A 14,022-nucleotide genomic window follows, 5' to 3' on the forward strand; every position below is an offset into this window, starting at 1 on the left:
AAACAGAGATTAGATCTGAAGCCAGGAAGAGGAGAAAACTTCAAAGGTAGAACCATTACACACACACAGGCAGAGCAGTTTTAATTGGAACCGGAAAGCAATGCCTAAAATGGAACAGTTAGTTGGAAACAAAGGAAGAAGTAAGTGTCTATGTAGGAATTAAGACAGTATAGGTGTTCCTCCTCTTTTTAGTGTGCTGTTCACGCCCATTGGAGCAGAGAGGACGATTGGAGGATGGACGGACTGAAGGACCAATCACGGGAGAATTACGTCTAAACCAGGGCTTCTCCCCAACAGTTTTTGACCAATTAGATAGTAGCACCTTTTCATACAAATATTGTATACCGGCAAGTTGAGGACAGTCTTTTCTGTTTATCCTAAACAGTGAAGATCCATGTGCACATGCTTATTTTGATAAGTTAATTTCACACTGGGGAATATCCGTTTATTAGTCTTGTCTTCTCAAATAAAAGAACTTTTCTCACAAATATAATCAGAATATTGTTAATAGCTAATAATAGTTAATGCACAACATGTAGTGGAATACACTCGGTTAGGGTGAACTTTCTGTTCCTTTGTACTGGTCTGTGCAAGGACATGGGCACCAGACTTCCTGTTGTTTAGCACAAGTTTGCAGGGGGTTCCCAAAAATAGAGAAGTGTAACCCAGGGTGGGGGCCCGGTTGGATGTCAGGGTGGACAATCACAGGAAGTGGGGGATTGCAATATAGCCAGCAGCAAAACTGATCAGGGGTGCGTGTGTGAAAATCCGAGAAGAAGACTAGACCCGGTGACTGACAGCCTGACCTCCTCTGCAGAGACTCAGACTGACACAGGTGATTGTGTTTCTCACCCTCTCAATCATAATCATAAAATATTGTTCAATAAATGATAATTGGCACTGCAGTGATTCTCCCTGTGCATTGATTCTTGCGACCACAAGAGAAGAAAGAAGATTCTCAGTCATCCAGGTCATCGTAAGCTGGGCCATGTATTTGGTGAAACTAAGCAGCCGCTGCACAATGTACAAGTCGTTACACTCCTGACTACACTTAATTGCATACACCACATCACTGTTTGTGTCTGGGTGTTTTGTCCTTCAGGTGGACCAGTCTTTGCTGCAGGGTGTTCCCTGGCTTAAAGTTGACTGGGATATTGTGGTTGCAAAAGATCCTTTTTAGCTTCTCTGATAAACCAGCCACATAAAGAATGACAGTGTTATCCCCTCTTGTTTCTGGTTTCTCCCTGTTGGTGTTGGGTGTTGGTAACTTCAAAACAGGGCTGATTTATTCAATGAACACAGGTAAAATTAACATTACACGCTCAGGAGTCTTTGCACCTCCAACATGCACGCAGGCAACTGGTAGATGAAAAGCCCCGAACCATAACAGGCCTATACATTATATCACTTTGGGCTAGCCCCATACTACTCAGGGACGCCAAACCGTGACATCTCTGGTGCCAGCTTTGCAGCTGACCCTAGCAGTAGTCAAAGCATGAAGAAAATCAATGTGTGATTGTCTGTTGATTGTGTGGTGTGTATCTAAGACATTCTGACATGACATCTAGTGACATGTCATGACATTAAACATAAGAAAATATTATGATTACGATTATGATTAAACACGTCATAATAATAATAATAATAAAAAACATTCTGTCTCCTTACAGTAATCAACTTTCTATCCAGTTATCCTTGAACATAAACAACCTGGAGTACCCCATGGGAATGACTAAGCATTTAACAGCCTGAGCTAGACATCCTGTCTACACTAAACATTTCTAATACATGAAGTGTCTAACCATTGTCTATCTGCCTAAAAATACCTAACAGATTTTAGAGAAAACGATTTTTATACAGTTACAGACTTTTTTAGAGAATAATGGCATATTTGAAAAGTTCCAGTCTGGTTTTAAGACACACCATAATACCGAATCAGCGCTGTTGCGAGTATTTAATAATCTTGTGTGGACTGTGGATGAAGGTAATACTGCTCTTTTGATTCTCCTAGATCTTTCGGCTGCTTTTGACACAGTAGACCATCGTATTTTGTTGTCCCGTCTGCAGCACTCTGTAGGACTTCATGGTAATGTTCTTGAATGGTTTGAATTATATTTGTCTGATAGGAGTTTTGCTGTACATATTGATGAGTTCTCTTCTTCTGTTGTTCCTTTGAACTGTGGTGTTCCTCAGGGATCCATCCTGGGGCCAGTCCTCTTTTCTTTGTATTTACTTCCCCTTGGATCGATTTTTATGAAATATGGGTTGTCTTTTCACTGTTATGCAGATGATATTCAGGTGATCGTGCACCAGCTGGGAGAATGAAGACTCAGGCTCAGTGTCACCCCAAATCCCCGCTAATGTTTGAAACATGTCCAAAATACCTCTGTTGACGCGCCGTACGCACAAATCCAGTTTGGCTTTAAATGCAGCTACTTTATCTGCCAACTTGAAGACAGTTGTCATTTTCCCCTGAAGTGACAGATTGAGTTCATTGAGCAGGCTGAATATGTCGCACAAGTAAGCCAGTTTTGGCGCTCAAGTGACCGAGATGTAACCGAAAGAATGCGGTCATTTTTCAAAATAAAAGATCGTTCAGACTCAGATAATAAATAAAACGGAAATAATTAATAATTTCTTGTACGGCCCGGTACCAGTTGATCCACGGACCGGTACCGGTCCGCGGCCCGGGGGTTGGGGACCACTGCTATAGAGCACCTGTGGAAAGATCTCAGAACAGCAGCTGGGAGAAGGAACCCTTCAAATCTGAGAGACCTGGAGCACCTCGCAAAAGAAAAATGGTCCAAAACTCCAGTAGAGAGGTGGAAGAAACTCACTGATGGTTACAGGAGGAGACTGATTTCAGTTATTTTGTCCAAATGGTGTACTACCAAATATTAAGTTGAGAGTGTCAATTGTTAGATCTTACTTGGTTCTTTCATTGAAAGCGCGTCAGGGAGTGGCATGTGCAGCTTCCGTTACTGTTAAGGAGTGAACCCAATTAAAAAGCCAGTAGTTGGAGACAACAGAGTGACGTTTAATTGTCAGATTGGGAGAGCTCAGGAGCAGGAGAAACAGTCTTATAGGCAGAATCACAGATAAGTAATCTAGGCAGGGTGTCGATAGCCAGCGTAGCAGTCCGATAGTAGGGATGAGGCAGGATCTCCAGTTGATGGTTCAGGCAGGGTGTCAATTAAAGGCATAGCAGTCCAACAATAGGGGCAAGGCAAATAGCGTTAGTCAGGAGCAGGCAAAATTTCATTATCAGAATGACAGGCACTGGAATAAATGCTGGAGAGTCTAGGCTAGGCAAAGAACAATCTGGCAGCTCCCTACAAGAAAAATGCATTTTCTTCAGACAATGCATTTAAAGGGGCAAAATTTTCAAAATAAAGCTAAATATTTCAAAAGTATGAAGTTTACAAAACTTCTGAATAGAAGCATGAAGGTCTTTGAATACCTGAACATTTAAAAAGCTGAAATTATGCTGAAGTAAAAATCTTCCCATTAATTTGAATGGGGCAAGATTTTCAAAATAAAGCTGAATATTTTCAAAAGTATGAGGTTTACAAAAGTTCTGAAGAGAAGCATGAATGTAGTTGAAGAGCTAAACATTTTGATAGCTGAAATAGCTGAAAATATGCTGAAGTAGAATTTCCCCATTCATTTGAATGGGGCAAGATTTTCAAAATAAAGCTAAATATTTCAAAAGTATGAAGTTTACAAAACTTCTGAAGAGAAGCATGAATGTCCTTGAAGAGCTGAACATTCTGATAGCTGAAATTATGTTGAAGTAGAATTTTCCCATTCAATTGAATGGAGCAAAAATTTCAAAATAAAACAGAATATTTTAAAAGTATGAAGTTTAGAAAAATTCTGAAGAGAAGCATGAATGTCCTTGAGGAGCTGAACATTTTGATAGCTGAAATTGTGCTGAAGTACAATTTTCCCATTCATTTGAATGGGGCAAGATTTTCAAAATAAAGCTAAGTATTTCAAAAGTATGAAGTTTTGAAAAGTTCTGAATAGTAGTATGAATGTCCTTGAAGAGCTGAACATTTTGATACCTGAAATATCTGAAATTATGCTGAAGTTGAATTTTCCCATTCATTTGAATGTGGCAAAATTTTCTGAATAAAGCTGAATATTTTAGAAAGTATGAAGTTTAGTATAATTCTGAATGGAAGCACACATGTCCTTAACAAGCTGAACATTTTGATACCTGAATGGCTTTCCTAGCTGAAAGTATGCTGAAGTAGTTAAGTGCTGAATAACGGACGGAAGAAATCAGAAAAGTAATAATATTAAAGAACAGGATAACATTGTATGGATGCTTGTCAGCATCCATACAATAATAAAGATTTGGAAAACAAGGTATGGATGCTGAATCAGCATCCATAGTCCATAGTATGGTTGGAAAACATGGTATGGATGCTAAATCAGCATCCATACTATGGACTATGGATGCTGATTCAGCATCCATACAATAATTGTTCTTTATTAATAATTACTAGTATTCTTTGAACTGGTAATCTGGTGATCCATTCGCTAGGCCAGTAGGTGGCGGTAATGCACCTGACCATTGGTTTGCCACCCGACATTATAGACAAGGAAGACGAAGAATAGCCGGAATCGTAATCGGAATCAGAATCAGAAGCAGGATGTTTAAGTGGCAAAACCATTACTGAGAAGAATCATAACTGAGTGGGGTTATTTAGGTGTGGTGGTAGGTAGGGGTCGTTCTGATCCACACTCTGGTCTGGAAAGTGACGGTAATGTACCTAAAGCTGGTTGCCAACCGCCATTAAAGAACAGCTGAAAAAGAAGAAGAAGAAGAAGACGGAGAATCATGTTTGACAACTTCAGAGAGAGACTTCATATGGTTCAGAAGGATTTCACAGTGGTTAGTTTGCTTTTTGTGCTTTAGCTGTTGTGTTGTAATCCTCCCGACTAAAACATAGTCATCTGGTTAACCTGAAAGTGTGCGTTAGACAGCGTCATGGAGCAGAATAAACAACGTTAGCTATGCTCAAAGTGTTAGCATTTTCGACTGCTTAGCAGCTATTCCTGGTTGCAGCAGTCTTTCTACGGTCCTTATTTTCCACATTGACAGCTGGAACGCTCATTTATGGCGTACACCTTACGGTGTTTGCATTGCGGAATTTAAGAAGTTACATTTATTTATTTATCAATGAAATGTTCAAGCTTAACCACGCTGTTTAGGTTTGTGATTGTCCTGGCTAGCTTGGCCTTAGCAGTTCCTGGTTATTGTTTTCAGCTGACGATCATGTGATGGGTTTTTTCCTCCCTACCTAGAAAGTCACTTTCGGCTTTTCCCGTTTGGGGGTCGCCACAGCGAATCGTCATACTGACGACTCGCATATTGACATTTGGCACGTGTTTTACGCCGGATGCCCTTCCTGGCGTAACCCTGATTCGAACCCGGGCCGCTCCCTACCTATTTGATCAAATTCCCCAGAGAAGTCTGTTCGGTCACAGACACATTCTAGCAGACAGGCTCACCTTGCACTTCATTTGCACCTAATAGTTAGGCTCACTACTGTCGTGGTTAGAATGTGATACCGACTAAATTAATTTAGACAAATCATCCCAATTTAAATAATCATTTAGTATTACAATTATTCTGAACAGAGTAGTAGTTAAATAGGTAATCTGGTAGTTGGGGAACAGAGAACAGAATCACTTCTCCTGCAATGGATACAGTATTAAATAAGAAGATTGCCACAGAATCAATCAGTCTTGGTCACAGGATACAGTCAGTCAGCATCCGTTCCCCTACCCAGGCCTGGGTCCCAAAGAGCAGCACCCTTCACTGTCACGGTAGCCTTCTTCTTCCTCTACACCCTTCAGCCTCACCGTTTTTATCCACAGCTTTCTTAGGCTGTTACGTCAATTTCCGAACTTAGCTTCCTGTCTCCAGTTTTAGGAGACAACACCCAGAGATGTACCCAAAAACAGGAAACATCTTGGCCAAATTATATAAGCCCATTGTTCAGCTCACATGAACTTAAAAGTGAACCCCCAAACACTCTATTCTATTACGTAATCCATATTAACATGTAACTTAAACCACTACACTACCATCTGTGTTTGACAGGTGTGTTGCACATTTGTTAAAACTGATCAAGTATATAAATAGTTAGTTTACAAGTGTGTTGCTTATTATTTTTTGTGTGCCAAGGCTGGCAGCTTTTTTTAAACAGCTCTCTCTTTCTTGCTCTCTTTTATCTCCCATTCTTCTCTCACTCAAGTTTCAAGACCCTTGGAGACAAATCAAGAGACACCAAAATCAGGAGACCTAGGTTAGAAGAAAGCACGTGTGTGTGTTGTGTGTAGGATATATTACATCATATACAAATGTGGCAAACAGTGTTGGCACCCTTCCACTTAAAAAGACATTTTTCAGTTTTCTCTAAAAGAAGTTGAAAGTGTGACGTAAACCCACCAGCCACTTTATTAGGTACACCTTGCTAGTACCAGTTTGGTGTAGAGGGATGGACATGGTCAGCAACAATACTCTGGTAGGCTGTGGCATTTAAACGCAGATCAGTTGGTAGTAAGGGGCCCAAATGTGCCAAAATCTCCTACACCATTACACCACCATCAGCAGCCTGAACTACTGATAAGAGGCAGGATGGCCCCATGCTTTCATGTTGCTTATGCCAAACTCTGACCCTACCATCTGAATGTCACAAAAGTGACAAAAATTGAGGCTCATCAAACCAGGCAACATTTTTCCAGTCTTCTATGGTCCAATTTTGGTGAGCCCTTTTGAATTGTAGCCTTGGTTTCCTGCTCTTCGCTGACAGGAGTGGCACCTGGTGTGGTCTGCTGCTGTAGTCAATCTGCTTCAAGGTTTGATGTGTTGTGTGTTCAGAAATGCTCTCCTGCATACCTTGTTGTAATGAGTGGTTATTTGAGTTACTGTTGCCTTTCTATCAGCCTTAAGCAGTCTGGCCATTCTCCTCTGACCTCTGGCAGCAAGGTATTTTCACCCAGAGAACTGCCGCTCACTGGATATTTTAGAACTTTCTCTATAAACCCTCGAGATGGCTTTGTGTGAAAATCCCAATAGATCAATTTCTGAAATACTCAGACCAGCCCATGTGACACCAACAACCCTGCCATGCTGAAAGTCACTTAAATCCCCCTTCTTCCCCATTCTGATGCTCGCTTTGAACTTTAGATAGTTGCATTTAGTTGCAAGGATGTGTGAACTGACATTATGGACTTTGTTACATACTTTACAAAAAGTTTTCAGAGCCCACACATTCACAGCTTCATGTAGCTTAGTAGAATAGACTATTGCTCACACATTGAAAGTAGGGATGGGATTGTGCACACGTTGGCCATATCGTAATCGTTTAGACAACAATGGACTCTGCCTTAAAAAAACAAAAACTCTAGGGATCATATAAAGTGTTGCTGGCAGGATTGTATTTTAGTGTGCACAAGAACCACCTCCCACCGTGAGAAAAGAATTTCCTTCCTTGTTATAACAAGTACCTTGTTATAACCAGAAGCCTTTCTCCTTATACTTGTTTTTACAAGATAAACTTACCTTTAAACATGACCTTTTCCTGTTATTACAACATACTGTACATACAGTACATACTCCTTACATCGACATAGGCTACTGTATTTTCTCATGCATCCCCTGCACAGCTTGGAGTGAGTGCAGTACACACACTTGCATTGAGCTTAGCTCCTTCAGTTCAGCATCCCCTCTCTCATCAACACTCTCCCATATCACCTTTTCACACATTAACCAGCGCTGTGCTTGGAAGGTGTGCTTCTGTCCTTGAGAATTTCTGATCTGACACTTAGCGATGCAGCCGTCTTAAATTTCTGGCATAAAATCATATTAATTCAGTGCAGAGGTAAAATCATGCCCATTCTATTCACTAATGTTACCAAAAACAAGCACTTCTTTGACATGCATTTAGTTTTATTTTGGGAATTGATGACCTCTGAGAACAGCACTCAGACTTGGCTAGAAAATCTAGAGCTGTTGTCATGTTTATAATCTTCTAGAGCAAAAAATAAATTGGCATATGAAGTGCCCATGCTAGGTCACTATTGTTACCAAAACAAACACTTTTTCCACTCTCTGCACAAAAGAATACAGCTTCTTAGCTTTGGGAGCCACTGTTTTGGACTTATAAGATGAGAGGTCTTCCATGGGTGACTGACTGAAATGACTACTTGCAGTTCAAAAAATGCTTCTCATAACATTTGTTAGGTGGATGGTGGGGCTAATTTATGGACCATACATTGACAGCACTAGATTGAGAAGTTGATGGGCTCTAGGTAGCAGACTGCCATTGAGGGGATTGGGATAGTTGAGAGAGACCAGTCCCATTTTCACTTTAGCGGACAGTGTGTCATGTCTTAGTTGATGCACCTTTAATAGATAAATATTTTTAATAATTGATTTTCTAAATGGTTTCTAAATTAAAGCTGCATTAACTAGGATTCAGCACAGATTTGGATAAATCGAGTAAAAATTTGTTTAGAAATGTTGTCCCTGCTGTACTAAATCCCTCCACCCCAGTATGCTGTCTTCAGGCCTTGTGTTTATTTTTTGCCCTCTGTGGCTACTGTTGTTAAAATCCACACTGCCCTTCTTCCACATTCCCACCGATTCAAGGTTATAAGATGTGTTTTTCCAGTATGGCTCATTTCAAAGATGGACCGTGGAGGCTCCCTGTGCAGGTACAACCCAGGATGGGAGCGGACCTGTTAGACCCAAGAGGCCGTGCTCTGTAGCAAGAAGGAGGGTGACAAAGAATGAAAACCAGGGTTAATGTTGGGTTGGTATGTTGGAGATGGAGAGCGCTAAAACATCCAAAAGGATAAAATTTGACATAGATGTCTTTCTTCCTTCGGGACGTGTAACTTTAATGTAGCTGGCTAATGTGTATATGTCAGTATCATTGGCAAGCTAACGTTAGCTTTTCAATTTTGTAACTTTGTACTGAATTATTCTGGTTGTAATTCGGAGTCGTTCCAACTTTCTGCAACATTATTGTTTTGTTGTCCAATTTGCAGAAACCAGTGCATTTTCTTAGATTAGCAAATGAAGTAATTTTGCAAATTTTTTCTTGGTTTTGGTTCAGTTTATGTCGGACATAACACTGCAGCCCTATAGCATTTTACTGAGAAGTTGTCAAAATTTACACCATTGAGGGCCATGGTGGGATTATCTTTGTTGAGGTGTATCTCCATGCTTCTGTTGTGCTGTCTTAAGTGTTTAAAGAGGTTTGAGGTCATGTTTTTTGCAATGGAAAGTCTTGCCACTACTTGCACACAATTAGCATTTTCCAGTAATGGTCTTAACACCTTTCATCCTGATAAAAGTATTTTTACCCACTCAACCTAGGCAGTTCCATCTTCCACCCTAGCCTACTGCTTATGGTGCTTCTAAATGACATGTAGTGAGGTGTTCACAGGTGACGACTACAAATATTAAATGTGAGATTCAAATCAAGTAATATTAACTATTGGGATTGCTTGAGTTTTGACTTCACCTGTAATGGTCTAAAATTAGATGGAAAAGTTAGTTAATGCAGTTTTGATAGTGTTGGATCAAAATGTAGTTATATCAAAAATAAATTTTGGTTTTAAGTTTGCATATTAGTGTTCTATAGCCAACAGTACCGACACGTATGTATATCCTAGCAAGGTCCAAGCAACATTTCTTCCACGGTGCTCTGAGCCACCTTTCTATGGAAAATAATTCAGCTCACAGTAATGACCTGTATCATTTATTATGGAAACAGGTAGTATTGTAGTATTAAATTTACCGGGTTGTTTTAGTTACAATTTACTCTTCAAAGAGGAGATGTATGGAGGTGACAGTGGTGCAGTGGGTAGAGCAGTTGTCTCCCAACCAGAAAGTTGAAGGTTCAAGTCTCGGTGCTGGCAGTCCACGTGTCGAAATGTCCTTGGTCAAGACACTGAACCCCCCCAGTGCCCCCGATGGTTAGAGCCATCAGTTGAGGTGGCGCCGCAGTGCCATCAGTTCTGTACCGGAAACAAATTCCTTGTGTGTAACATACTTGGTCAATACTTGGTCCTCCTCCTTATCCTAAAAGAGGACATGAAGTTAATTGGTGCGAGAGTAGAGGATGCCGAAGATAGGTGGAAATAGATGATTTGCTGTGGCAACCCCTAATGGAAACAGCCGAAAGAAGAATCTGGTTTGATGCTAAAGGCTTATTCAAATAACATTTAAACAAACTAGATTTCAATCTAAAATTGGTTTTGGTGACCACAGCTTCATTCCTGTGTGGTTAAAAACCCTCCTGACAGCTGCATACACTACTGGCGCAGCAAGGTCTCAGGCTACTGCTGGGAAAGACACCATTGACTTTTTTCTGGCCACAACACTGAGCAGCTGGTTCCACGGTTTTTCCTTGCTTTTCAGGGTGGAGGGGTGCCATCTTTGTCTAGCCACATGAATAAAAGATGTAAATCCTCCTAACTGTATGAATGCTCACGTTATTCACTCACTAAGTGACACTACAAATTATCATGGATCTGTCTATGGATTAATGATTCTCCTTTTTGTTGTTCAGGTCTGAAGAAACCCGTCCTCATTTCAGTGCTGGACTGGAAATCCTCAGCAGGTCTCTGGGCACACACACACATTTACACTTTGGGAATGTGCTTCCCCATAATGATGATGAGTTCCCACTAGGGTTGCAGTGGTATGCTGGTTTCACAGTATACCAAGGTATGAAAATTGATGATTATCATACATGCACATTTGGTTATTACCGGTATTGAAGGCAGAAAAAAAAATGCATAGCATGTGCAACTTTCTTCCTGACTGTCAGACTCTGTGAAGGGCGACACACACACACACACACACACACACACACACACACACACACACACGAAGCAGAGAGAGGGCTGATGGACTGTCCCCAAACTCGATCCAATGAAAAAGAAATTAAAAGCAGCAACACAGGATTACTTTGGATATCTCAAAAACGAACACCATCCCTTCATGCAGATCAAAGTATGTGGCACAATTATAAATTTATTCAGAAACAATAAAATGTGAGCATGTAAACATTGGTCATAAGTGTGCTATCAAAAAATTTCCACATTGTTCATTTGCTAGTCTCTGACGAACAAATGGAGTCACACTGATCCCGATTTGACCCCAGAAACACAAACTTTCCTGGCTCAAATTATTCAGCCCCTTTACTTTCAGTGCAGCAAACTCTCTCCAGAAGTTCAGTGAGGATCTCTGAATGATCCAATGTTGACCTAAATGACTAATGATGATAAATAGAATCCACCTGTGTGTAATCAAGTCTCCGTATAAATGCACCTGCACTGTGATAGTCTCAGAGGTCCGTTTAAAGCGCAGAGAGCATCATGAAGAACAAGGAACACACCAGGCAGGTCCGAGATACTGTTGTGGAGAAGTTTAAAGCCGGATTTGGATACAAAAAGATTTCCCAAGCTTTAAACATCCCAAGGAGCACTGTGCAAGCGATAATATTGAAATGGAAGGAGTATCAGACCACTGCAAATCTACCAAGACCTGGCCGTCCCTCTAAACTTTCAGCTCATACAAGGAGAAGACTGATCAGAGATGCAGCCAAGAGGCCCATGATCACTCTGGATGAACTGCAGAGATCTACAGCTGAGGTGGGAGACTCTGTCCATAGGACAACAATCAGTCGTATACTGCACAAATCTGGCCTTTATGGAAGAGTGGCAAGAAGAAAGCCATTTCTTAAAGATATCCATAAAAAGTGTCGTTTAAAGTTTGCCACAAGCCACCTGGGAGACGCACCAAACATGTGGAAGAAGGTGCTCTGGTCAGATGAAACCAAAATCGAACTTTTTGGCAACAATGCAAAATGTTATGTTTGGCGTAAAAGCAACACAGCTCATCACCTTGAACACACCATCCCCACTGTCAAACATGGTGGTGGCAGCATCATGGTTTGGGCCTGCTTTTCTTCAGCAGGGGCAGGGAAGATGGTTAAAATTGATGGGAAGATGGATGGAGCCAAATACAGGACCATTTTGGAAGGAAACCTGATGGAGTCTGCAACAGACCTGAGACTGGGACGGAGATTTGTCTTCCAACAAGACAATGATCCAAGACATAAAGCAAAATCTACAATGGAATGGTTCACAAATAAACATATCCAGGTGTTAGAATGGCCAAGTCAAAGTCCAGACCTGAATCCAATCGAGAATCTGTGGAAAGAACTGAAAACTGCTGTTCACAAACGCTCTCTATCCAACCTCACTGAGCTCGAGCTGTTTTGCAAGGCGGAATGGGCAAAAATTTCAGTCTCTTGATGTGCAAAACTGATAGAGACATACCCCAAGTGACTTACAGCTGTAATCGCAGCAAAAGGTGGCGCTACAAAGTATTAACTTAAGGGGGCTGAATAATTTTGCACGCCCAATTTTTCAGTTTTTTATTTGTTAAAAACGTTTGAAATATCCAATAAATTTCGTTCCACTTCATGATTGTGTCCCACTTGTTGTTGATTCTTCACAAAAAATTACAGTTTTATATCTTTATGTTTGAAGCCTGAAATGTGGCAAAAGGTCGCAAAGTTCAAGGGGGCCGAATACTTTCGCAAGGCACTGTATGTGTGTGTGTGAGTGAAGGTATAGATGGGACCACTCTGGTTGCGCTGTCGCATACCTAGTGCATTCTGATGGCATTTCTCACTATTGTCATAAGTTTTACAAACCATTCAGTCGATTTAATAGAGAAAATAATCAGCAGATTAATCCCCAGTGGAAATAATCAATAGTTGCAGCAGAGATTCACCTCAACCAACTGTAACAGTCAAGTCCTGCTTTTACATCAGCACGAGTGACAAGCTGTGAATGATATAATATACAATAGTATAACAGCACAGGGTAGATAGTATAACATTTTTCAGCATTGAGCAACCTACTTCTTTGTTTAATACTTTAAGTGCATTTTCCTGATAATACTTAATTTTATTTAACATTTTCAATGCTGAACTTCTACTTCACTGATGAAAACATGGCACCCACCGAGGCGGATGTGTTTGCGCATTCCATTCTTTGACCCACTTGTAAGAGGGTAGGCTACTTTAACAGTGTGATAGTAGTACTTAAGTAAAGGATGTGAATACTTCCTCTACTGCTGCTGCTAACAAGCAAACTAACATGCTTTAATTATATGGATAGTTATATGGTGTTTTTTTTTTTTAAATAATGCCACTCTCACTCTTTTTATTCTTTAGGGTCAGTTGCTGCAGTCCAGCTCAGTCCACTGGCACAGTCACTTGCAATAAAATAAGCCAATCCTTTTCCCCCCTTCTTTTGAGGGCCGTTGTAGTTGATAATACTAATTGTGTAATACTCTGAAACTGTGATATTTTCTGAGACCATTATCGCTCTGTGAAAATCTCATACCGTTGCAACTCTAGTTCCCACAGTGTGACACTGTAAACAGATTTATGTCCACACAGCATGAGTAATGCTGCCCCCCCACAATTTTCCAAGTTTTGATGTGTATGTAACTGTTATGCTTATGTATATAAAATTTGTTTCTGTAGGTATGAGGAGAATTGGTTTCTGCTCCATAAAAGAACTAAAGACTGTGCTCAGGCTGCAGAGGTAGGATAAATACTTCTCTGTTAGAGATACAAGAGCATCACTTAAAGTTACTGTTAGTGCTTCACAATCTAGGGCATAATCTCCACAGGGGTCTGGGGGCCATGTTCCCCCCAAAATATGAAAAATGCCCCCCCCCCCCAGTATTTTTCAAGACTAGCCCTCAAAATATCTATCAAAGGTATAAGAAAATGTTCTCTACTCAAGTGTTAAAGTGTCTCTGAACATACTGAACTGTGATTGAAAGACCAGATTCTGTAAACATGGAAAGGTGAACTAATAAATATATCATGTGATCTGTCTATACAACATATACAACAAAGAATTTAAGTTGGTAGGATGTATAACCCTTAAAGGATTTCATTC

The 14,022-nt window shown here is 40.6% G+C and overlaps 1 protein-coding gene across 2 annotated transcripts in view; it reads left to right on the plus strand.

The window, feature by feature from the left end:
- Positions 1 to 4,635: 4,635 nt before the first annotated feature.
- LOC109972057 (dysbindin-A-like) overlaps positions 4,636 to 14,022 on the plus strand; it is a 74,803-nt gene continuing 65,416 nt past the window's right edge. Inside the window, exons 1-4 of one of the 2 annotated variants that reach the window (XM_020620665.1) lie at positions 4,636 to 4,904; positions 6,272 to 6,323; positions 10,602 to 10,652; positions 13,599 to 13,659. In XM_020620665.1, coding sequence (XP_020476321.1) covers positions 4,850 to 4,904; positions 6,272 to 6,323; positions 10,602 to 10,652; positions 13,599 to 13,659 — 219 coding nt within the window. In that variant the 5' untranslated portion in view covers positions 4,636 to 4,849. Of the gene's footprint in view, positions 4,905 to 6,271; positions 6,324 to 10,600; positions 10,653 to 13,598; positions 13,660 to 14,022 lie in introns of both variants that reach the window. The other variant, XM_020620666.1, reaches the window with a different exon arrangement.

This window comes from Monopterus albus, unplaced genomic scaffold (genome assembly GCF_001952655.1).
Source record: "Monopterus albus unplaced genomic scaffold, M_albus_1.0 scaffold245.1, whole genome shotgun sequence".
Taxonomy (NCBI): Eukaryota; Metazoa; Chordata; class Actinopteri; order Synbranchiformes; family Synbranchidae; genus Monopterus; species Monopterus albus.